The sequence below is a fragment of the Canis aureus genome, chromosome 10, assembly GCF_053574225.1.
Source record: "Canis aureus isolate CA01 chromosome 10, VMU_Caureus_v.1.0, whole genome shotgun sequence".
NCBI classification, from domain to species: domain Eukaryota; kingdom Metazoa; phylum Chordata; class Mammalia; order Carnivora; family Canidae; genus Canis; species Canis aureus.
In genome coordinates this window covers 68,471,113-68,497,267 of record NC_135620.1, presented here as the reverse complement: position 1 = coordinate 68,497,267, position 26,155 = coordinate 68,471,113, and the positions used below count along the sequence as shown (strand labels likewise).

General features: G+C 44.4%; 1 protein-coding gene and 1 long non-coding RNA gene across 7 annotated transcripts in view; one reads left to right on the top strand and one right to left on the bottom strand.

The window, feature by feature from the left end:
* Nucleotides 1–2,627, bottom strand: part of LOC144322664 (uncharacterized) — a 49,598-nt gene extending 46,971 nt beyond the window's left edge. For all 3 annotated transcript variants that reach the window (XR_013388316.1, XR_013388317.1, XR_013388315.1), the window contains exons 1-2: nucleotides 2,478–2,627; nucleotides 1,470–1,801 (exon numbers count right to left, since the gene is read on the bottom strand). This is a non-coding gene — a long non-coding RNA (uncharacterized LOC144322664). The remainder of the gene's footprint in view (nucleotides 1–1,469; nucleotides 1,802–2,477) is intronic.
* The window catches only part of SUSD1 (sushi domain containing 1), a 128,538-nt gene that overhangs the window by 97,791 nt on the left and 4,592 nt on the right, over nucleotides 1–26,155 (top strand). For 2 of the 4 annotated variants that reach the window (XM_077912904.1, XM_077912903.1), the window contains exons 13-16: nucleotides 7,179–7,253; nucleotides 8,053–8,149; nucleotides 11,957–12,139; nucleotides 20,137–20,175. In XM_077912904.1, coding sequence (XP_077769030.1) covers nucleotides 7,179–7,253; nucleotides 8,053–8,149; nucleotides 11,957–12,139; nucleotides 20,137–20,175 — 394 coding nt within the window. Of the gene's footprint in view, nucleotides 1–7,178; nucleotides 7,254–8,052; nucleotides 8,150–11,956; nucleotides 12,216–20,135; nucleotides 20,176–22,129; nucleotides 22,598–26,155 lie in introns of those variants that run through there. The other 2 variants (XM_077912905.1, XM_077912906.1) reach the window with 2 other exon arrangements.

Genomic DNA, 26,155 nt, shown 5'->3' with positions numbered 1-26,155 from the left:
CAGGTCTCTGCTCAGATGTCATTACCTTGGAGGAGCTCTCCCTGCCAGTCCTTTCAAATAACCTCCATCTCCAACCACCACTCTCTATCCACTTATCCTGCCGGAATTTCATCACAGAACTTGTTTTCAGAACTTGTTTGTTTTTTTTTTTTTACTTGTTTATTTTCTTTCACCCCTGTGAAAATAGGAGGTCCTCAAAGGCAGAGATGTAAAGACAGTGCTGGCACGTAGCACAACGAACCCTGAATGGCCCCTGGGTGGTATTGGTATTGAAGGGATGTCTGGTTAGTTAAGGAAAGCTTTCAAACGAAAAAAATTCAACTTTCAGGCTGGAAAGAGAAGTAATGTTCGATTGGGTGTTCCTCCCTCTGGTGCGACTTATTCAGATGAAAAGCTGTTTAGTTTCCTGCCCTTTGGTCCTTGCTGTGTCTTGGATGGTCTGCATTGCTGATTCAAATTAGTATATTGTATTTCTTGAGTTGGGGAGGGGAATTTCTTCTTGAGACGCGTATTTCTACCTTGTTTTGCAGGCTAAATGTAGCCTAGTAGCCCAAGAGCCGTGTGCTCGTGGTCACCGGGGGGCACTGTTGAGCCGTCTAAGTCCATTGAGACCCTTAGCTAAGCTCTTTGAGACAATGGCTGCTTATGTTCCAACTCAACCCTACTTTAAAGATTTTGAAATTTTAAAAAAGTGTGAAAATTCAAGTTGAAAGATCAAGCGGGTCTTCCAAAAGGGTAAAAACCAACCAACCAATCAACAAAACTACCCAAGCCCTCTCTTTCATTAAAAGGGGAGAAAAAGGGATCCCTGGGTGGCGCAGCGGTTTGGCGCCTGCCTTTGGCTCAGGGCGCGATCCTGGAGACCCGGGATCGAATCCCACGTCGGGCTCCCGGGGCATGGAGCCTGCTTCTCTCTCTGCCTGTGTCTCTGCCTCTCTCTCTCTCTCTCTCTCTCTCTCTGAGTGTGACTATCGTAAATAAATAAATTAAAAAAAAAAAGGGAGAAAAAGAGAGCCTTGAGTGTTGATAGAAGGAGGTATTCATTTGAGGAATATAAAAAATAGTGAAAGGGATTAAAGGGCAAAGGAGAGAAAATGAGTTGGAAATATCAGAGAGGGTGACAGCACATGAGAGACTCCTAACTCTGGGAAACGAACAAGGGGTGGTGGAAGGGAGGTGGGCGGGGGGTGAGGTGACTGGGTGATGGGCACTGACGGGGGCGCTTTGCAGGATGAGCACTGGGGGATCTGCTATATGTTGGCAAATCGAACTCCAATAAAAAAAAAGAAGAAGGAGGCATGCCTGATTGCCTAAGAAATGGCTTTGTTTCAGTAAAATCATGAACTTTTGAATTTTACCAGAAATGTGAGGCAAGGGATTTGGGTCTGGAAAACACAGCAGCTGATTTCCCAGAAGAAATGTGAATGGAATTTCCCTCCCGAATGTCTTAACATTAAACTAAAACTTACTGATGGGAACAGGATGAAGGCAAGTGCTTTAAATATGTCGCTGACCTCAGAGGAGGGCGCAGGTTCGAGGCATGTTGAAGGACAGAGGCAAGTGTTCCAGTGAGATGGGGAGCCGAGCAGCTCAGAGGCGAGGGGGAGGCCAGATCCTTCTCCCAGAATTTCTACCCCAGGGCTGACAGGCTTCCTCAGGTAGGGCCCAGGGGCCTGACTTCTGACTTCTTCCGAAGAGGGCCACCACTTCTACGCCCTCGAGGGCCGAGGGAAGAGCAAACTTTCATCCTTGGTGTAGATCCAGGGTCAGAAGAGCTTTCACACGTGGGCTACGCCATTTCCTAGCCAAGGCAGGAAGCTGGTTGGCAAAATTGTCTTCCTACAGGGAGCAGGAGAGGACCAGGGAGGGGAAAGTGTGTGTGTGGGGGGGGGGGGGGCAGAGAGACAAAGCAAATGTGTGCAGAACTGTCAAGCTAAACCGCTTGTGTACACGACACAGTGATCATTATTTATGATAGAGCCAAGAATGCCGGAGGGGAAGAGGGAAGAAAAAATATCAAGGAAACCAGTCCTTCCCCACGTTTGCCTTCCAGGCCGAGCCCTGGCCGCTGCCGCGGGGCACCTCCCCATCTCTGCCCCCATTCTCCAGAAGGGAAGGAGAATGTACTTTTTCGGATGCTCAGGAGACCAGTTGAAAACACACGTGTGTCCCGAGCATTATCAGACGGGCCTCCTGGTGGAGAGTGGAGATGGGCCCAGTCAGGGTGCCTCCGATTCCCCCCAGAACCGGGAGCCACAGCCTCCCCCTGAGGCCCCCCCCCGCCCCGGGAAGGACCGTGCAGGCCCACATCTGTTGAGATCTTCTGCAGGAGGCTTCTGCTCCGGGGCTGGCGGCCCACACACCCTCCAAACATCGTGCCCTCATGTGTCCCCCGAGACCCGTCTCCTTAGGCTGGTCGCAGGGAGTCCCCGGCTCCCAGGGGCAGAAGCTGCGGTAGAGTTGGGACAGGGACTGACCTTCTCGTCCCAGCTGTTCCCTCTTCGTGGGGACTCTCTCAGAGTCTTTCAGGGTCGCAGGTTTTTTGACACCTGCACAGGCCAGCAGGGAGGCACACACGCCCTTCCAGCCCTCCGTGGGCCACCTGGTGCTCTGATCCTCAGCGGTCTCCCAACGGCTTTCGAGCAGCAAATCGAACCCCAAACCCCCAAGTGAATGGCCCTCAGGGATTGGATGGATGGATGGACCCCAGCTCCCCTCACCGAAAGCAGCCACATCTGGGCCTGGGCCCCAGGAGACGAGATGATGCACCACAGGAGAAAATGGGCTGGATACTGTTATTTTCTTGTATTAGGGTTGGTTTGCCAAAATATGAATGGGGCCGTTTCTTTACATCATAGGCCTGAGAGCCAGAGTTTCTGTGTGTGTTGGGAGTGGGAGGGGCATGACGTAATAACTTAACCCAGCAAATATTTATTGACTGGCTACGCACAAAGACCTGTGCTAAGTGCTGAAGAGGGGATTTAAAGATGAAAGGAACATTGCTCCTTCTCCTTGGGAAGGCCGAGTCCATAACTTTGGTGACAGGGGAGTGATGACCCCCCTTTATGGGGTCAGCTGCCATTTTTTTTCTACTGCTGTCAATTTCGACTGGCCACGCCTTCAGCGTGTGGCATGGTCCATCTGGGGCGGTGCCAGGGATTAGAAAAGAAACACCACAGTGTCTTTACGTGTATTTTTGTGTGGGGGGTTAATTCCTTGCATTTAACTCGAAGTTGATAGTAAAATTGGGACTTCTGTTAGTTTTAGTGCAGATACAATTTTCTACTTTGGGTTCTCTTTTGTTCATTTTGGTACGTTTTAGGGGATTTTAACATGTTTTCATTTGTATTACCTCCTTTCTCTTATTGATTTTAATAGTTTGCCTACACTAATGATATTAATCTTTGGCTGTACCTATTATAATCCCCCCCAGGCTATTTACTGTTTAGTTTCCTTGCCGGTATTCTTCTTACATTTAGACATTTTAAATTTTCATGTAATCAATTCTATTGATTGTTTTATAGTTTCTGCCTCTGGTCATGCTAAGAAAAGCCTTCCCCACCCTGAAATTAGATCAATTCTTATTCTTTCATATTTTCTAATGCTGCTGCTGCTTCTTCTTCTTCTTTTTAATGTTAGCTCTGTGCCCAATGTGGGGCTTGAACTCAGGTCCCCCAAATCAAGAGTCACACACTCTACTGACTGAGCTAGCCATGTGCCCCTCTAATGCTTCCTCATAATTTTGCTTTTCACCTTTAAATTTAGACCCATTTGGAATTCATCTTGATGTACGGTATAAATTTACATGGTAATTTTTCCCCCTACATGATAAGCCAGTTTCCCACCACATTTGGAACGACTGTTCATGTCATACACTATTTTCTCATTTGTTTGTTTGGGTCTCTTTCTAGGCTCTCTAGCTTTTTCCATTGCTTTGCCTGTCCTGTGCTCGCACCTTACCGTTTCAATTATTGTAACTTTATTCTGTATATTTTTTTAACTTCATACTATATTATAATATTTTGTAGGGCACGTTCTCCTTCAGTGCTTTTCTCCTTACTCTGCAGGGTTTTCACACTTGGCAGCCCCTATATATTCCTTTGTCATTTGCTTCTAGTAGAGGAATGGTAATGAGAGTCTCCCTTCTGCATCTTCCCCCACTTCGAATATCCAGGGTTGAAGAGCTTCACTCTCCAGCTCAGACACAACCCATTTCTGGCCTTGGGTCTGATCTGGCTTAAGTCAGTAATGAGGCTAATGGAAAGGAGAGCGCATCCGCCCAGGATACCATTTTGGGGAATGAGGAACACAACCTTGGAAAGAGATGGCTGGAAGTTAAAGTTATTTAACCTTGAAATGTGTTTAAGAACCAGCCTGCTGAAGTTCAGGCTTTTACATGAGAGAGAAAAAGGTGCCCTGTTTAAAATATAAGATGGGGGGAGGTCCGAAAGCAGAAAGCAGTCTGGAAGTCACATGTTGATGGCATCGGCTGGATGGCAGTGGCACATTTAGGACGGCAGGTATGACACTAGCCACAGGCCGGGGTGGCCTTCCTGCCCACCCCCCCCATGGGCCTGCCTTCTGCACGCTGAGCGAGCACTTTGTTCTGCTTATACCAAGGGCAATGGGAAGTGGGGTGGTTTTAAAAGGTTAGCCAAGAGATTAGAGGAACTAGAATTATTAATCTCGGAGAAGAGCAAAGAAAGGAAAAATTTAAAAAGAGCCCGAGGAGGGAGGGGTTCTCACACACACAGTGAACAGTGAATCTCCCTCTGGGCTGAAAACAGGAAGCGTGTGATAAAAACCACTTACTTTACTGCAAACAGCAAAACATCACAAGTGAGAAGGCATTTCAGTGTTAGCGCGGAGGGCTGGGGGCAGAAATTCTCCGACTAGAAGGGGCCTGTCCCCCTGGGGGACCTGGTAGGGGCTTTTCAAACCTCACCGCCCTGTCCCCCTCACCGCTGCAGGAACCCAGGGGCTTCCTCTTGGGAACCCACACCTCTCGGGAACAGCCTAGACCTCCAGCACCTCTTGTAAGATGTGGACTGCAAGCAGGGCCATTCTAGGCCACCTCCGGGGGTCCCTGGCAACCCCACAGGCCTATGGAGGCCAGAATTTATGTGACCCTATCTGGCTGACTTTGGAAGAAATTCTAGACTTGGTACCATTTGAGAAAGCTACTGGGGGTTGTCTCTCTTCCATCCAGTATTAGATGCCTGGGCTTCCAGTGGTCAGGGCCCCGAGCCCTCCGCTCAGCTTGGGGGCTTTTGTGCGGTCCCCCTGGGCAGCGGTGCCTCTCCTGCTGGGGACTGACTCCATGTCACCTCCAGTTGGCTCCTGCGTGGACCCGTCTCCTGCTGCCTGCCGGATAATTCCACAAGCACGCCGAACATAATCAGGCCTAGAAGTGAGCTGCTTCTGAACTTCTCCCCCAAAACCTTGATAAATGACGTCACGACTGAGCCACCAACACCAAAGCCCAGATTCTTCCCCCTTCTTTGTCTGCCACCACATCCTGTTCTCTCTCCCCCCACGTGTCTCTCCCATCTGGCGACCTCTGCTCCGTTCTCAATGCCATCACTTGCTTCAGACCTCAGGTACCTAGACTTTGGGCAACCTGTCCTCTTGTTCTTAGTCGGTCCTCCAACCAGCTGTCTGAATTGTATTTCTACAATACATGTCAGCTGAGAATCTGTAAATGACTTATTTCCAGGACGTTTGATCCGACCTGTACCCACACCTCCCAGTTTGGTGCGAGCCTCTCCCAGGCTGGGACTTGACCTTTCAGCCAGGTATGGCTGCAGTTCTGTCTCTGCTGGCCCTCCACCTCCGGGCCCTGTATACATGTATCTCTGCATTCAATGGTCTCACCAGCCCCTGCCCTTGGTCAGGTGTTCTTCCTCTGCGCTCCCACGACGCCCTGTGTTTAACTTGATCATAACTCTAAGCGCCACGTGTTTATAAAACCGTCTCCACTGTGAGACTTTGAACTCCTGGAAAGCAGAAACTGTGCCTTCCGTGGCTGCTTCTCCCAGCCTGCCATGGTACATGGTGTATAAAGGTGGCTAATAAATGTTGTTGCTTGGTGATGTATGATTAACATATTCGATAGAGCTTTTTCATTGAAGAATAATTGACATACAAATTGTATTAGTTTTAGGTATATGACGATAATTTGATATTTATATACATTATGAAATGGGCACACGATAAGTCCAGTTACCATCTGTCACCATGCAGAGTTGTTAAAATACTATTGACTGTATTCTCTATACTGTGTGTTATATCCCCGTGTCTTATTTATTTTGTAATGAGATTTAGCTCTTAATCCCTTTCTCTTATTTTGCCTACCGCCCTTCCCTCTGACAAGCATCATATTCGTAGTGCTTTAAAAACTATCTAGGCAAATAAATAAACAAACAAACAAACAAACAAACTAGGCCATTAGGGGTGGCTCAGTCGGTTAAGTGTCTGACTTTTGATTTCAGCTCATGTCGTGAGATTGAGCCCTGTGTCAGGCTCTGTACTGGGCCTGGAGCCTGCTTAAGATTTTCTCTTTCCTTCTCCCTCTGTCCCTCCTCCCACCAACCCCTCCCCAAAAAAAACTATCTAGGAAGGTATAGGTTTTTATTTATTATAATTTGGATTGGGAATTTCTACCCCAAGTCTATTTTCTTATTTTTCAAAAATTTAAAAAACATTTTTATTTATTTGAGAGCGAGAGAGCGAAGGAAGAGCACAAGCAGGGGGAGGGGCAGAAGGAGAGGGAGAAGTAAGCTCCCTACTGAGCAGGGAGCCTGAAGTGGAGCTCCATCCCAGGACTTATGGGATCATGTCCTGAGCCAAAGGCAGATGCTTAACCAACTAAGCTACCTAGGTGCCCCCGACAAGCTAAAGTACTGTTTCTTTTGGTCTCCTAGTCCTTAATTTCGCTGTAGCAGATTTCAAAGCTAGGGTTGGGTCGGGGGGGCATTCTTATTTATTTATTTATTTATTTATTTATTTATTTATTTACTTATTTATTTATTTATTTATTATTTTATTTAAATTCAATGAACATATAGTATATTATTAGTTTCAGAGATAGAGTTTAGTGTTTCATCAGTCTTATATAATACCCGAGGGGAGGGCATTCATATTATATTGTCTTTTTCTCTTCCTTTCTCCCTCTGTAGATCTCATTCACTTGATAGCAACATTGAGAAGATTATATGAGATGAGGCCCATGCAGGACACAGCTAGTGCATTTGGTTAGTGCCTGGTGCATCTGAGCTGTGCTACCCACCAACCAGAATGGCGGCCTGTGCATTCATACCATGAATGTAACTACCAGTTGCATTCATACAAAGTTGCACTAGAACACTTGGTGTCAACCAGTCTCCTCCCAGTGGAGAGTCTATGTGGGAGACCTGGGTGTTGGGGAGAACAAAAGGAGGACAGAACAGTCTGTGATGGGAAAGGATCTAGAAGTCTGATATGCTGGTCTTCCCCATCAAATAGGAACCTGTCCAGCAAGTTAACCGTAAGGCTTGCTGTGTGTACCCTCTGTCAGCATAGGGGCATCCCTTACTTTTCTTACAAAAAGTTTATTTTGGTCCAATATATAACGTAAAATGTACATTTTAACCATTTCCTGGCACCAAATTTATTGGCATGAAGTCCATTCACAATGTTGTAAATCATCATCACTGTCTATTTCTGGAAACTTTTCATCACACCAAACAGAAACTCTGTTGATCATTAAGCAACTAACTCCCCCTTGCCTACCCACCCCTCAGTCCTGAGAAACCTCTAACATACTTCAGTTTCCATGAATTTGTCTATTCTAGATATTGCATATCAGAGGGGTCATACAATGTTTGTCCTTCTAAGTCTGGCTTATTTCACTTAGCGTAATGTTTTCAAAATTCATCCATGTGGTAGCAGAGTCAGAAAATGCTCATCGCATCTTACACGAACACTTCCTCTCGATGGCCCCATGAGGACCACTTTCATTATGCTTCCATTGTTTCCAATCACACCCTTTTCCTCTTTTCAACCTGTTTTCAGAGCCTCCACTTCCGGAAGTAGACTTTGTCACGGTGCATGGAGGGCCTCTACCACGGCTGAGACTGAGGAAGGCCAAGGAGAAGAATGGACCTATCAGGTGGGTAGTGGCCCCTTCTCTGTGGATGTCCAGTGGTCCTCATGGAGAGTTTTGGGAACTTTGGTTTGATCGAGGAGGGGACTTCTCCCTAGATGCTGCGCCTTTTTCTTTTTAAGATGTTATTTATTTATTTATTCATGAGAGACACAGAGGGTAGAGAGAGAGAGAGAGAGAGAGAGAGAGAGGCAAAGGGAGAAGCAGGCTCCATGCAGGGAGCCCGACCTGGGACTCGATCCCGGGTCTCCAAGATCACGCCCTGGGCTGAAGGCAGCGCTAAATTGCTGAGCCATCTGGGCTGCCCTCAGACTGGGCCTTTAATTCCAACCAGCATCCTTCCAAATGATAGAGAGACTTCTAAGGGGTAAAGACAAGCATTTAGGCAGCTTAGCTCAATAAATTAAATCTATTCCTTTGGTCACCAGACAAGCGTTGATTGCATGTGACTTGTCAAGTATCATCCTTTGCACTAACATCTTCATGTACATCTCTCAGTGATGGTGGATTGGAAACATCATTTCATTTACCAAAGGCAGAATATCTTTTTCTTTCTTTAAGGATGGTCTTTGGGCGGCTGTAGTGGCTTCCAAAAGGGCCATTTGGATAATTCTCTTAATTTGATCACATATTGAGCTATGGGCAAGAAACTGTGTAGTTAATGACTGCTTCTGGGATTCCAGATAGTGTTAGGATGGAATTAATTCACCTGAGTTGAAGAACTACACTGTGTTCCCTTAAGCATTTTTATTTACAGGGTCATGCTTGGATTAGGAAAGCAGAATTACCCCCTTTTTTAGAAAGGAACGTGGAAGTTTCCCTGGAGAGATAAGCAACTTGCTCACAGGAATAAAGCAAGGACACGACAATAACCTTGCCTTCCTTGTCCTGACCTTCCTTCATTGCCTTAGGTCATTCTTGACCTGTCAGTCTAATGACCCTTCAGTACATTCAGGGTGAAAATAAATGTGAGATATTATAAAATTATAAAAAAGAAAGTCTGGCTATATTATCTGTGGGTCCCTACCCACCTGCCCTCCCCTTTAAAAAAAATTTTAAGTAGGCTCCATGCCTGTATAGAGCCCAACATGGGGCTTGAGCTTATGACTGTGAGATCAAGACCTGAGCTAAGATCAGGGTCAGACACTTAACCATCCGAGCCACCCAAGCATCCCTATGTGTCCCTTTATAATGAAACTTAGGCTTTTCCTGTGTTTCCATTAGTTTAAGTGCAGTAAGTTTTCAAAGGTCTTTCCAGGCATGGACATTGCCTACATTGTTCTGCTTCTGGATTCCTGACCAGTTACTGGAAGGTGCTGTAATTCTGTTGCTATGAGGAGAACAGAAGGTATGATATCACTGCCCGAGAGAATTTGCAAGAGCAAATGTGATATCTAGGCCACATCATTACGTAAGGCAAAAAGAAAAGCCAAATGACAATCTATCCTTGTGGCTAATGTGCCCTCTGGTGCCTCCAAAACAGGAAGTGGAGATCTGTGAGTCATTCGAGGGAGGGTGGCGGTGAGAAAGAGGGGAGAAGTCTTTCCAGAACACTCATGTTCCAAACAGCCACAACTGCTTCCCTAACGTCATCAGGGTTAATTACCAACAGGCACACGGGGCGGTTTCCTCTCCCTGACTACCTGGTTTGAGCTGAGGGAGCAGCTTTGCTGCCGTGTAAGACAGGCCTGAGTCTTTGTTGCTGCATTGTTGGGGGTGGGGCAGTGGCTTGGGGCCCATGGTGGGATGGGGCCCTGGAACCAAAGCTCTCATCCTTAGCCTGGTGATCTCGGGTGAATGATGCAACCTGATCCTGGGCTGTCTTAATGCTAGTGTCTCCCACACTTGCCAACTTCTAGAAATCATCCAGAGTGCCTCATCAGTGGTACAAATTCTTCAATTCAGCTCCTGGAGATTTTGGTTCAGTAGGTCTGCGATGGGGGCTGGAAGTCTGTATAATTATCAAGCAACTCAGGTGATTATGATCACGCTAACTGGGGGAGACTGCTTTATGCCCCAAGAATGGTGCCCCTAAATGTCCAGAACCAAAGCTGGGCCTTGATCTTGCACTGGAACACCACCGTCTACGTGGAAAGGCAAGATGGCTTTGAAGAGGAGCTTGTGGACAGCATTTACTCTCTTCCCTGCAGCCATGATTCACGGAGATGTCCTCAAGCCGCCAGGAAAGCGTGTTGTCACAGGTGTTCCCCTGTAGGCAGTGGACGCTTAGTAAATGTCTCCTGGTGGCAGCAGCGGCAGCTCACCACCTGCAGGCTTTACCTTGTACCTTTTGTAGAAAGCTCTTTGCTCAAAAGTGAGCCAGACTTTGTGGAAACCAGGGCCCTGGGGACACACAGGATGTTTGGGATGGAGACTTTCCAAGTCTGATACCTACTGTGGTGGGGGCTCCCTTTTCTGCACCTAGTGACTCGTGGACTTTTAGGAAGCAGGAGGTGGGGGCACCCTGAGTGGCTCAGCGGTTTAGTGCTGCCTTTGGCCTGGGGTGTGATCCTGGAGACCTGGGATCAAGTCCCACATCAGACTTCTGTATGGAGCCTGCTTCTTCCTCTGCCTCTCTCTCTCTCTGCCTCTTGTGGATAAATAAATAAAATCTTAAAAAAAAAAAAAAAAAAAAGAAGCAGGAGATGGGGCATTCGGAACCTGGAACAGGAAGTGTATATTTACTAGTAAAATAGATTATGTGGCCTCCTGGTTTGGAAATTACCCTAATCATATTTGATACTGATGCATGCATGTTTTTCCCTCTTCACTGAAATGTCAACTCAAGAAACATTAGTGGGGAGGCCGTCACAGCCAGAGAACTGGGTAAGGATTTGCAAGGATACAAGAGTAAGTCACTTAAATCCCTGCTATCAAGCCTGATAGAGAAAGCAGATGTTCAGACACGTGCTGTTCCAGAGGCAGGAGGGAAAGGATGGAAGGGAGGGGTTGAAAAAGAAGGCATGGTTGGTCCTCTGCGGGGGGGGGGGGGGGGGGGGGGGGGGGTTGTTGTTTTTGTTTGTTTGTTTGTTTGTTGTTTTTTGTTTTTTGCTCTTACAGCTCCTTTCACTGCCAGGCTTTGTATTTGGCAGGATAAACAATAACCCAGCACGTGCACAAAGGGCTACTTGATGGCTGGTGTGCTTCTCCGTCCACATTTAGGCAAGAGTTTCACCTCATCCCCATGACATTTTACCCCCCTGGCTATTTTAGGATATCGTCAGACTGGATTAATGCATGGTGACTTGGCACTCCTTGCTTCTCATTTATTTCACATGAACTTTGATGTGTGAACTGGAGGGGGATCACATGAGTTCTGTTTCAGGTTACCATGTGATTGGAGCCTTTTTTTTTTTTTTTTTTTTTTCAGACTTAGGACATTAATGCTTCTCAGCAGCAGCCTCCATGTGACTGCTAAACCCTTTCCCCAGCTGGGCTTTATTCGCCCACGTGAAAACCAGTGATGAGTTCGGCTTTAGGCCATGGACACCCAGGGCAGCCATACGTGTAACAACTTCTCCCAGCTAAAGAGGATTTGCTTGGCATCCGCAGCAGCTGGAAGTTGAGATCCCTCACGTCGTGTCATGGGGCATTAGCGCCGTAGGTCCAAACTGGAGTTCCAGAAGCTGTTGGAGCTGTCAGACTGTAAATCCCCTGGGGGGGGTGGGCAGGACTTTTTCTTGTCCAGTGTTATATATCTCCAGTGTCCAGAAAAGTGTTTATCTTATAGCAGGTGCTCAGTAAATGTGAATAATTGAATGAATGAATCTCCCAAGCAAGGGTCTGATAGACATTTTCTTTTCTTTTTTCTAGTTCATATCAAGTGTTGGTGCTTCCCTTGGCCCTCCAAAGTACATTTTTTTGTGATTCTGAAGGGGCCACCTCATTCTTTAGCAACACTTCTGATGCTGAGGGATATGTGGCTGCAGAACTACTGGCCAAAGATGTTCCAGATGATGCCATGGAGATACCTATTGGAGACAGGCTGTACTATGGGAAGTACTATAACGCACCTTTGAGAAAAGGGAAAGATTACTGCATTATATTACGAATCACAAGTGAATGGAATAAGGTATTCTTCTTTAAGAAGTCGTGAATTCTCTATTTCCTTCTTCTTGTGAAATGTAAATGTTTGAACATTTGTTTTCCTGGTATTTGAGACGGACACTGCATGGGCTAACCACTAAAATGTGTCACACACCATTGCCTTTCTAAATGTTGGGCAGGTGAGACCTTTAAGGAGGTTGATGGTCTGAACTTCCCATGGAACTTGGTTGGATCTGTGCTTGGACTGACCTAGCGTTGGTTCTTCCTCTTAAGCTTCACAAACACCCTCATCCTATTGCCCTGCTGACGCCTGAGTTGGAGAGGAACGTCTAGATGTCGCTCTTGCCAGCATGCTGCCTCCCCTCACTCTCTCAGAAGCAGGAAGGGGAGGCTGATGAATGTCAGCACTGCCCTATTTTCTGCTTCTGTGACTTGCTCGGCCACACCCACCTCTCCTGATCCTTAGAAAGCCTACATTATCCCAGTGGTTCTTTCATGAGACATAGGACCATATATTCATTGCATAATAAATAGATATAGTGAGCTGGACAGGCAGAATGGCAAGAGCTGAATCAGTGAGTCATGGGTGGAAGATCTGGAAGGACCGTTGTGATGGTTGCCCCAGGAGAACTCAGAGTATGAGATAAATTCATATGGATTGATAATGGAAACTAGAAACAGATTATATTACTTTTTTAAAACTTTTTATTTTATTTTATTTATTTATTCATGAGAGAGAGAGAAAGAGAAAGAGAGAGAGGCAGAGACACAAGCAGAGGGAGAAGCAGGCTCCATGCAGGGAGCCTGACGTGGGACTCGATCCTGGGACTCCAGGATCAGGCCCTGGGCTGAAGGCGGTGCTAAACCACTGAGCCACCCGGGCTGCCTCCAGATTATATTACTAATAATAGAAACATCTTTTGACTGATGAATTTGAGCCATCTTTAATGTAAATTTGCTTGCTTGTTTATTTATTTATTTATGTTTATTTTTTTAGCATGGGCTCCACACTGGGTGAGGAGCCCAGCACAGGGCTTGACCTCACAACCCTAAGATCAAGACCCGACTGAGCTGAGATTAAGAGTCAGATACTTAACTGACTGAGCCAGCCAGGCGCCTGCCTCACATATTTAAAACTGAGATGTACTCTATTAAATTCTGAGTAGGACACAAATCTAATGTACCTCTATCATGCTTGATATTAAACCAGCGATTACTTTTTTTCTCTTAAGATTTTATTTATTTGACAGAAAGAGAGCACAAACACGAGCAGGGCAGGGAGAGGGAGAAGCAGGCTCCCCACTGAGCAGGGAGCCTGACGTGGGGCTCAGTTCCAGAACCCGGGATCATGACCTGAGCTGAATGAAGGCAGATGCTCAACCGACCGAGCCACCCAGGTGCCCCAGCAGTGGTTACTTTTAAGAGTATGTACAAGTGGCAAAGAGATTCGGTAGCATTTTGTGACAATAATGTAGGAATTAAGAATTGGCAGGCTAAAGCCCAGACTATATTTCCCTGAACTTGTTTAAAAGGTGTTTATGATGTAGACAGGCCTCCTTGCTAGAAGATTACCTGGAGAGCCTGCCTTGGCATTTCTCGCCACAGACATAGCACTAGCAGTACCATGTGACTGCAGTTTAGAGCCTGCTCACAGAGCTGCTGTCCCAGATTGAGACTTTGGCCTAAGAGGAACATTAGTACACATGGGCTGCCATGATACAATGCCGTAGGCTGGGTGGTCTCAATCACAGAAATGCATTTCTCACAGCTTTGGAAATTGGGAAGTCCAAGATTAAGGTCCCAGCTGACCTGGTTCCTTGGTAAGAGCCCTCCTCTTGGCTTTCAGACAGCTGCCTTCTTGCTGTGTCCTCGCCTGGTAGAAAGCATGCAATCTAGCCCTGGGCCGTCTTTTTCATTTTACCGGAACACTAATCCCATCATGGAGTCCCCACCTTCATGACCTCATCTAAACCTAATTACTTTCCAAAGGCCCTAATCTCAAGTACCACCATCTGTGGGGCTAGGGCTTCAAGATGTGAACTTTAGGTGACCCAGACATTCAAGCCATAACGCAGGTAGTGGAGTGAGAGGTTAGGATAAGAATCCTAGTTTATAGTATAGGGAACTTTTCTGTAATGTCATTGATATCTCTTTTTTCATATAGCTTAGCAGAACACGTGCTTGGGCTTTGGGATGGTTAAGGAGACGAAGGGGTTTTGAAAACATTTATATTGGGACTTGCATTTTTGAATTGCAATTACTTCTCCTAAGGGGTTCCAAATCTTTTTTTTTTTTTTTTTTTTTTTTTAAATCTTTTTTTTATTTTTTTTTATTTTTTTTTTTTATTTTTTTTTTTTTTATTGGTGTTCAATTTACTAACATACAGAATAACACCCAGTGCCCGTCACCCATTCACTCCCACCCCCCGCCCTCCTCCCCTTCCACCACCCCTAGTTCGTTTCCCAGAGTTAGCAGTCTTTATGTTCTGTCTCCCTTTCTGATATTTCCCACACATTTCTTCTCCCTTCCCTTATTTTCCCTTTCACTATTATTTATATTCCCCAAATGAATGAGAACATATAATGTTTGTCCTTCTCCGACTGACTTACTTCACTCAGCATAATACCCTCCAGTTCCATCCACGTTGAAGCAAATGGTGGGTATTTGTCATTTCTAATAGCTGAGTAATATTCCATTGTATACATAAACCACATCTTCTTTATCCATTCATCTTTCGTTGGACACCGAGGCTCCTTCCACAGTTTGGCTATCGTGGCCATTGCTGCTAGAAACATCGGGGTGCAGGTGTCCTGGCGTTTCATTGCATTTGTATCTTTGGGGTAAATCCCCAACAGTGCAATTGCTGGGTCGTAGGGCAGGTCTATTTTTAACTGTTTGAGGAACCTCCACACAGTTTTCCAGAGTGGCTGCACCAGTTCACATTCCCACCAACAGTGTAAGAGGGTTCCCTTTTCTCCACATCCTCTCCAACATTTGTTGTTTCCTGCCTTGTTAATTTTTCCCATTCTCACTGGTGTGAGGTGGTATCTCATTGTGGTTTTGATTTGTATTTCCCTGATGGCAAGTGATGCAGAGCATTTTCTCATGTGCATGTTGGCCATGTCTATGTCTTCTTCTGTGAGATTTCTGTTCATGTCTTTTGCCCATTTCATGATTGGATTGTTTGTTTCTTTGGTGTTGAGTTTAATAAGTTCTTTATAGATCTTGGAAACTAGCCCTTTATCTGATATGTCATTTGCAAATATCTTCTCCCATTCTGTAGGTTGTCTTTGAGTTTTGTTGACTGTATCCTTTGCTGTGCAAAAGCTTCTTATCTTGATGAAGTCCCAATAGTTCATTTTTGCTTTTGTTTCTTTTGCCTTCGTGGATGTATCTTGCAAGAAGTTACTATGGCCGAGTTCAAAAAGGGTGTTGCCTGTGTTCTTCTCTAGGATTTTGATGGAATCTTGTCTCACATTTAGATCTTTCATCCATTTTGAGTTTATCTTTGTGTATGGTGAAAGAGAGTGGTCTAGTTTCATTCTTCTGCATGTGGATGTCCAATTTTCCCAGCACCATTTATTGAAGAGACTGTCTTTCTTCCAATGGATAGTCTTTCCTCCTTTATCGAATATTAGTTGCCCATAAAGTTCAGGGTCCACTTCTGGATTCTCTATTCTGTTCCACTGATCTATGTGTCTGTTTTTGTGCCAGTACCACACTGTCTTGATGACCACAGCTTTGTAGTACAACCTGAAATCTGGCATTGTGATGCCCCCAGATATGGTTTTCTTTTTTAAAATTCTAAGGGGTTCCAAATCTGTTAGTGTTACAGTCCTATTCAGATGAGTAGTGAACTATTTATTTTTCTTTTTTAAACAGCTTTACGGAGAGATAATTCACATACCATATTAATCATCCATTTAAAGTATATCATTTATAGCATAAGGAACATAGTTATATGGTAATAGTGATATATATTTTTTTAAAGATTTTATTTATTCATGAGAGACAGAAGCAGAGACATAGGCAGAGGTAGAAGCAGGCTCCCTGAGGAGCCCCATGTGGGATTCAGGACTCGATCCCAGGACCCCAGGATCACAACTGGAGCCAAAGACAGACGCTCAACCACTGAGCCACTCAGGTGCCCCAGTAACAGTGATGTAATGGCACAGATGATAGTTACATTGGTGGCGAACATGGCATCTTATAAACTTGTCAAATTACTAAGCTGTACACCTGAAACAAATACAACATTATGTGTCAACTATACTCAAATAAGAAATTCTTAAAAGTAAAAATAGTTAAGATGGTGAAAAAAAAAATAAAGCATACAATTCAGTGGTCTTTAGTGTATTCACAAGGTGGTACAAACCATTACCACCATTTAATTCCAGAACATTTGGTAGTGGTGTATGTTGAATATTTGTTTTTTCATGGTGGGAAAATACATATAACAAAACTTACCACGTAAATAATTTTTAAGTGCACAGTTTATTAGTATTAAGTTCACTTAAGTTGTTATGCATCCAGTCTCCAGAGCTCTTTTCATCTTGCCAAACTGAAAGACTGTCCCCATCAAACAGAAACTTTCTCCTTCCTGCCTTCCCCAAACCCTGGCAACTACTCTGCTACTTTCTGTTTCTATGAATTTGACCACTCCTGGTACCTCATTTGAGTAGAATCATACATTATTTGTCTTATTTCACTTAGCCACATGTCCTTAAAGTTCACTCATGGTGTAGCATTGTGTCAGAATTTCTTCCTTTTGGCATATTCCATTGTATGTAAGCACCACATTTTGTTTAGCCATTTATCTGTGGATGGACACTTGGGTTGCTTTCATCTTTGGGCTATTCTGAATAAGACTGCTATGAACATGGGTGTATAAATATTTCTTTGAGTCCCTGCTCGCAGTTCTTTGGGGGCATTTACCAAGAGTTGGAATTGTTGGATCATATGTTAATTCTCTTTGTATTTTTTTGAAGAACTATAACACTATTTTCCACAGTGGCAGCACCATATTACATTCTCACTGACAGTGCACAAAGGTTCCATTTTCTCCACATCCTCCCCAAGACCTGCTGTTTTCTGTGTTGGTAATGGCCCTCCCTAATGGATGTGAGATGGAATCTCATTGTGGTTTTGGCTTCCATTTCTCTAATGATTAGCGATGTTGAGCATCTTTTCATATGCTTTTGACAACTTGTGTGTCCTCTTTGGGGAAACGGTGATTCAAGTCCTTTGCCCACTTTTGAATTGAGTTATTTATTTCTTTGTTGTTGGGTATTAGGAGTTCTGTATATATTCTGGATATTAATGCTTTATGAGATTTGCAATGTGCAAATATTTTCATTCCATGAGTTGCCTTTTTTGCTCTGTCATTAAGTGTCCTTTGATGTACAAAAGTTAATTTTTTTAACATTCCATCTTTCTTTGTTTTTAACTCCAGTATAATTAATATACAATGTTATATGTGTACAATAGAGTGATTTAACAATTCTATATATTACTCAGTGCTCATTGTGATACATGTCCCTTTAATCTCCTTCATTTATTTTGCCCATCTCCCACCCAGCTCCCCTCTGGCAACCACCAATTTGTTCTCTATATTTAGGAATCTGGTTTTTTGTTTGTCTCTATTTATAATTTGTTTTGTTTCTAAATTCCACATATGAGTGAAGTCATATGGTATTTGTCTTTCTCTGGCTGACTTACTTCACTTAGCGTTATACCCTCTAGTTCCATCCATGTTGTTGCAGTGGCACGATGTCATTCTTTTTTATGGCTGAGTGATATTCCATTTTTGTGTGTGTGTATCACATCTCCTCTATCTTCTCTATCCATTCATCTCTCCATGGACCCTTGATTCCGTATCTTGGCTATTGAAAATAATGCTGCAGTAAACATAGGGGTGCATGTATCTCTTCTTTGGGTAAGCACCCAGTAGTGGCATTATTGGATCCTGGTTAGTTCTATTTTTAATTTTTTGAGGACCCTCCATACTGTTTTCCACAGTGGCTGCACCAGTTTGCATCCCACTAACAGTGCACGAGGGTTCTTTTTTCTTCACATCCTCAAAAGTTCTTAATTTTGAGGAAGTCCAGTTTGTCCATTTTTTCTTTTGCTGTCTATGCCTTTGATGTCATATCCAAGAAATCATTGCTAAATCCAATTTGCTGAAGCTTACTCTCTATGTTTTCTTTTTTTCTGGGTCCTACATTTGGATGATCCATTCTGAGTTAATTTTTGTATGTGGTGTTAGGTCGGGGTCCCACTTCATTCTTTTGCATGTGAATATCTAGTTTTCCTGGCATCATTTATTGAAAAGATTTCCTTTACCCATTGAATGTTCTTGGTGACCCCTGTCAAAAATTATTTGACATATATGCAAGAGTTTAATCTCTGGGCTCTCTATTCTACTGTATTGGTCTATATATCTGTCTCTATGCCAGCACCACATTGTTTCGATTACTGAAGCTGTGCAGTAAAATTTGACACCAGGAAGTTTGTTTTCCAATTCTTCCAGTTTGTTTTTCCTTCTGTGTATCTGTTCCAGTAAATAGCATCACCATGCTCCCATTTGCTAAGACAGAAATCAAGGAATAATTCTTGTCTTCTCCCTCTTTATCTTTTTGTCTAGTACATCATCAAATTCTGTCAATTCTTTCACATTAAAGCTGTATAAAATCATCCTTTCCTCTGCTCCCTTAACAATGTTTAGCCTTTGGCATCTCTTGCCTAAACACCAATTGTCTTTTTTTCCCTTTTTTAAAGATTTTATTTATTTGAGAGAGAGAGAGAGAGAGCGAGCGAGCACAGCAGCGGGGAAGGGCAGAAGGCGACTCCACGCAGAGCAGGGAGCTCAATGTGGAGCTCGATCCCAGGACCCTGGGGTCATGACCTGAGCCAAAGGCAGATGCTTAACCCACTCAGCCTCCCAGGCGCCCCTGAACATCAATTTTCTAATTCATCTTCCTGTCTCTTTGCTCCAAACAACTGCCAGAATGAAGTTTATAAATTGTAAATCTGGCCATGACACTCTATTTTAATGAGCTCCCTTCTTCCCTTGGCCCATTTCTCTCCTTTAATACACTCAATTCCCTAGTACCTGCCTTACTACTTGAGGTCCCTTTCACCGGTTATTCTTGAATATGATTTTCCACTCGATGCCCTTGATACACTTAGCATCAATGCAAAGTTTAGTCACATTCAAGAACTTAGGGCCATTTCAAGCATTCACCAGCATTTTTCAGTGCAAATATATATATATATATATATATATATATATATTTAAATTTTTCAATAAAACCAGACTACCCATTTTGTCAACTTGAAAGAGAATCTCCTTTTGAAGTTGGAGGAATCTTTCTCTAACCCCTGCTATTTAGTTTCCTCTGGGGAACATTTAGCTGAGTAATCCCAGTATTCCTAACAGACAAATATGCATGTAATAACTGGAAGAGAAGAGAAGGTATCTCATTCCAGTGTGTTTGTGGGTCTTGGTCAGATAAGTATCATCTAGACCGGTGAGGTGTTATTACTTACCAAGAGTTCTCATAATCTTGCCTGTCCCATGTATCACTGTCACTGTCCTATCACTGTCACATGGATGGGACCTCAGAATCTTTTTCAGCAGTTGGTGCCAGTTGCTCAGAGCTGGGAAGGAGAATGAAACTCATTGCCATTTCTGTTGTTTACCCATAGGGCATGCTTTTTGAGATCTATTGAGAAGCCACAGAACTGATCCCTAGGGTTCCATGCCAGTCCCTCAAATACTTAGTGATCATATGGCTAAATTATTAGATGTTCAAGCTAGATGAGGATATTTTAATCCAGATTAAGAAGAAAAAATAACCCACTAAACTTTTTGGGCCAAAATGTATTCTTTAAATTGATGTTATGTGCTGCCTCATTAAATGTGTTGCTGCATTTCTCTTTATAGGTGAGAAGATGCTCCTGTGCAGTTTGGGCTCAAGTGAAAGGTAAAAACCATTTTCTGCCTAAGCCTCCGGTCCTCCTTTCTCCTCTCCAGTCTGCAGCATCAAGTTTATATTGATGAGATTTCTTTTAAAATTGCCACAGGGGACAGAAACCCATCTCATACTAGTTTAAGCAAAAAGCCACAGCTGCAAAGGATGGGGTGGGGAGCTTATGGACCTCGACCCAAAGGGGCATCACGAGGATTCCAGGAACTGACACTTGGGACTTGACTCCATGAGAGGGACAGTCTGTCTTTGTCTCTGCTCTCTGTTTCTGAGTTGGCTTCATTTTCTTCTATAATAAGCCATGTGATGGAGAGGGCTGGGCACCAGCTGTGCAGTTTAGCAACTTCAGTGGGAACAGAAGGTTTTTCAGTTCCGGGAAAGGATCTTTTCTCCTAGATTAAGGGACTGGCTATGGGATGACTAGTGCTCCTCCTAGGGAACTATGCGCTATGCGCTATGCGCTAAGCCCCTGGGATTTGGGGCTTACTCATATGGTTGGTTGGGGGTAGATCAGTGTCATTGATAGCCACACCAGGATTGCACTGAGAGGCAGACCTGATCCCCATCAGGAAAAGAGGCACAGAAAAACATGTTGGCAGATCAGTACAAAGAGCTGCAGCATTTTGGCCATTTAGCTGCTTTGCATGTACGCACACATACACGTACACTTTTTTTTTAAAAGATTTTATTTATTTATTTTAGGGAGAGGGAAGAGAACAAGAGAGAGTGGGGGGGCAGAGGGAGAGAGAGTCCTAAGCAGACTCCACACTGAGCTGAGAGCCTGACGTGGGGCTCGATCCCCTGACCCCAAGATCACGACCCCAGCCGAAACCAAGAGTCAGATGCCCAACTACACCACCCAGGCGCCCCATGTGTACTTTTAAGAAAAACACCCTCCATTATGGAAGAATAATACTCTATACAACCAAAAGTGGAGCTCGAGTGGAAGACAGCTCGAGGGTGGGTCTGTTATTGCATCCAGCTCCAAGACCAGGCTCCCTGGGGACGGTCCATGCCTCTTGATCAAATCCAGGTGGACTTCTCATGGTCCCTTAGCAGTCTGTGACTGAATGCAGAATGTACGTAAGCATCTTCAAACCACAGCATTTAACATGAAAGGGGAGCCTGGGTAAGCTCAGTAAGCACTTTCATTTAGAAAGGAAGAAAAGATAAAGTGCTGTGCCATGGACAGGGGGCCCATGACAATGACCACATCCTGCTGGATGGGAAAAGCAAGCTTCCCTTGGCCTGGCAGCAGAGGGACTCACATGGTCACTTAGTTGGGCCGCCTCAGTCTTTTCCTGGTTCTGCCTGATGGGAAAGTACCCTCGTCCATTTCCTCCAGAGCTGTTTGTACATAAGATGCAGCAGGAAGGAGCTCTACCGAGGGCTGTATAGCTTCACATGCCTTCCTCGCGCAGGCAGCTGTCCAGGTGGGAGACTGGCCTCGGGGATTGAGCAATCGCAGCTCAGTGTTTGCCAGACGTGGGATTTCCCTGGCAGTACATCTCTTTAAACCAACAGGCAGCCAGCCAGTGGATTTGATTCCCAGGAATTCCATTAGTTTGTAGCTAATACCAGAAACCTTGTCAAGTTTATGACCTTTGAATCTGGACCTTTTCTTTGTGGTCTAGGAGTCCTAGCAACAGCCTGAGGAATTTTGCTCTTAGCTTGGAGTATCAGTTTAACCCCTTACATCCTGCCCCTTACCTCAGAGCAGCGTGAAACAATAGGCTGGGGTGGTAAGGAAGTGCCCATATAACCCTGCTTCCAGAAGGATTCCAGCTAGGGGCACTTTACAATGGGGGATCTGGTACCTTGTCAGTAGAAGGTGCTTAACAGGAAATGATTGGGAGGGACCTGGAGAATTAGGCTTCCTTCATTTGTCTGCTTATCTTCTAATGTTATTTCCCATCTTTTTTATCTCTATTCACACCTACTTCAACGAGAGCAAGAGGACATGGCCTTTCTCCTGGGCAAAGCACATTACCTGACCATCTGCCATCTTGGATTGTGTTTGCCAGGCAGCAAGGGTCTCCCCCACACCCCTCCACTTTCTTGAGATATAATTTATGAAGCATTGAGTTTAAGGTGTACAATGTGATGATTGGATCTCTATTGCAAAATGATCCCCATTGCCCACATAATTACCATGTGTATATATTCGTGTATGTGTGAACATTTAAGATTTACTCTCCTAGCAACTTTCAAGCATATAATACAGTATTCATTATAGTTACCATGTTGTACATCATTAGGTGCCTGGTACTTACTCATTTTATAGCTGGAAGTTTGTGCCCTTTGGCCATACCTCCCCATTTCTCCCTACCCCCCAACCCCAGACTCTGGCAACTACTAGTCTTCTATTTCAATGAGTTTAGCCTTTGTAGATTCCACATATAAATGGGATCATATAGTATTTGTCTCTGACTTATTTTACTTAGCATAATTAGTGAGTCTCCCTTCACAGAGATGGGTGCTGTTACACTAATGCGTGTAGATAGGCTAAGCTTCCTGTCCTAGAATTTCAGTGAAGGCCACAAGAAATAACCACATGCTCCAACAAATGGAAGTTTTTCAGCCAGTCCATTCCCTGAGGCTCTGGGGGTGCGAATGCAGTTCACACAAAGAAAATAGGTGCTTTATCAAAAGAATGGAGATGTGCAATCATCCTGGACAAGCACAGAAGCTCCCAGAATCCACAGCCTTCAGCAGCTGTTTGATATGGTTAGCAGACACTCAAACTGGGTGGCAGAAATGGCCAAGGAGCTGACTATAGTCATTCTACTGTGATTAAGCTCACAGGAAGGATTTCGCTTTGGAAATATCTAAGTGGTTTGGTAGTACCTTTTTTACCCCCCTCAACTTAAGAATCAGTGTTGAAAGAGAGTTCAAACCTTGAAAATAAAACTATTAGAAGGCTCTAGTGATAATAGAAGAACCCACTGTTATATTGAAATGCTGAAGGCAATTCTGAATCTGTGTATAAACTTGACCTGTGTAAAGTACCTCTGATAGTCTCCTTTTGCAAAAATGTGGACGACTGCCATCTCAGAAAGTAATTTGGAGAGAGCTAGGATCCAGATTAGTCCTGAACTTGTTCTAGTTCATCTGTGCCAATCAATAGCCCCATTCTGACCTTTGCCCAGTGACAAAGTATGCTATTTACCTTATGCAGATCACCCCTAAAAGAGTTTTGTGATGATTACCAGGGAACCAGCAGTTGGTTTGAGGGGGAAATGCAGAGGCCTGGGCTTCCTTGCTTGAGCCTTGCTACTAATCAGCCGAGTGTCTTTGAAATTATATTTAACTTGGCTGGTTCTCAATTTCCTCTTACCGAGATCTCTCAGATCCCTTCCAGCCACAAAGTACTGACTCTTTGATTTCTTGAGTCACAAAACAAGTCATCTGATATATGTGAGATGTTCACAAACGGTATTCATAGAACATTCTTGAGTGATAGGAGTAACCCCTGAGTCATTAGTGACCACTCCCCTTTGCCTTTCAGCCCACATTTTATACGTAGGGTATGCCCATCTCATGTCTGGGTTCACCACACCCCCTATTCCCCCAGCATAGGCCTTTATATCTGCAGCATAGACAACTGGCAAAGCCTCTTTTTTCCTCGCCCACCATGGTGTTCAGGGGTTCCTTCTTCACTCCAGCCTACACTCCTGACTCATATTTCTAAACTGCAGTGCCGATTTGACTATTTCCCCTTCCAGAGTTCTCTATTATGTTTTAGACTGATTTCCAAGACATCAGTTTGACAGTGGCATACCCTTCTAGTGACCTCTCTCCTTCTCCGTTTGCAGTGATGTACTAGCTCTTCTCTGGCTAGGCCCTTGCCTACTTTCCTTAATGTCTTTACTCATACGATTACTTGCTTATTTCCACCTGGATTGCCCTATAACCTTCCTGTAATCTCTGTTTATTAGCTTACTACAATCCCATCTGTTCGTCAAGATTACAATCAAATGCTATGTCCTTCCTGAAGCTTTATTTCCTCAATGGGGTAGGACCTACCTCTCTCCCCCCCATCTCCCTCTCTCCCCATCCCCCTTGCTCCCTCCCCGCTCCCTCCACATAGGCTTTCTGCCACACTTTATTTTTTTTTTAAGATTTCATTTATTTATTCATGAGACACACACACACACACACACACACACACACACACAGGCAGAGACACAGGCAGAGGGAGAAGCAGGCTCCATGCAGGGAGCCCAATGTGGGACTAGATCCTGAGACTCCAGGATCACGCCCTGGGCTGAAGGCAGGCACTAAACTGCTGAGCCACCCAGGGATTCCCCCCCTCCCTTTTAAAGATATCTGCCACACTTTAGAGCAACTGGTGCATTTGTCTTTTCTTACTAGATTTCATACCCCTGGGGAAGAGCATTTGAAGAACTGGAGCAGTGCCTGGTACACATTGGTGCCTCATCAGAATTTAGTGAATTGTGTTAGATGATTACGGTCAACCAGCAGTAGAGCCTGATGAAAAGCATAGCACAGTAGGTACAATACTTAAGCCAGAGAAGATTTACATCAATATATAAGCCTAGTGTGTACATATGTGTTTGTATATGCGGTGCAGATGTATGTATACACACAAACACGCACAGGCATACCTTCCACCTTCCTCACTGCGGTTGGCAGAGTTATTATACAGCCTCACAGATTCCTGGTGTACACGCACCATCTCTCAGTTACTCAATCAAAGGCTATTCTGAGTGTTGCTGAGAAAGGATTTGAAGATGTAATTAAGGTCCCGAATAGGGAGATTATCCAGATGCACCTGACCTTCACATGAACCCTTTAACTCTGGATCTAGAAGTCAGAAATGGGAGATTGGAGATTCAAAGGGAGAGATGGATCTGACATCAATCAGGGTTTCTCCTGCTGCCTTTGGAGATGGAAGGAACCACATGGCAGCAATGTGGGTGGCCAGTGGCTGACAGCCAGTAAGTATATGGGAACCTTAGTCCTACAAGTGCTATGAACTTGGAAGCAGATTCTTCCCCAGAGGCTCCAGAGGGAAATACAGCCCACCTGACACATTGATTTCAGCCTTAGAAGACACTGAGCAGAGGACCCAGTCACAATGCACCTGAACTTCTGGTTCCCAGAACCGCGAGCTATGAATGGGGGCTGGCTGCTAAGTTTATGGTGATTTGTTAAGCTGCAATAGAAAATGAGTTCAAAAGTGTTGCCGATTCATCAGGTGATACTTATCTCTAAATTAATCTACTTTGATCTCCTTTGTCCTCTGCATGGGATTCAAATAAGGAGACCCTAAAATAGCAGAGAGGAGTTTAACACACTAAGTAGAAGTCACAGTGGTAATTTTGTGTACCTTTTGGAAAGTGGACTTGTTGCTTTCAGGAAGTGCCCTTGCTCGTGTAAATTCATGAAAAAATGTCCACAGCCACAGGAAGTCCTCAAGCTGTTACAGAGCTTGAGAGTAGGCATAGAGTCTTTCTAACTTGTTCTTCAGCACCTGTGATATTTGCATTAGTGGAAGAGTTAAAAGATACGCCCACAGAAGCCCTGTCACGCCTCCTGAGCACTCTACCTCCTCAGGGAGCCACCCTGAAGAGAATGACAGTATTTTAACCTAATGGTTTTACTCTCTCCAAGAATGAGTCACTGCAAATCTGTGCTATAACACATGATTCACTCCAGTTTCCGAAAGAATATTCTACAAGTAATTCGGGGGAAAAGGAAGCATGATTTTATAGCATAAAACCGTGAAAGGGAGGGAAACCAGAAGACGGCAAAGCTCTAAAAAATGTAATTCGAATTAGCCAGCTGTAAATTTTCTCAGCGAGGAATTAATTGGGAAAGTCCCTACAGAAATCTTGTGCGGCTACACTGTGAGTGCTCTGGGTTGGATGGACTCAGATTTTCACAGAGTACATACACAAGGTAGACCAAGAGACATGTACCAGCAAGAACCATGCCTGGAGCCAAAACCCAA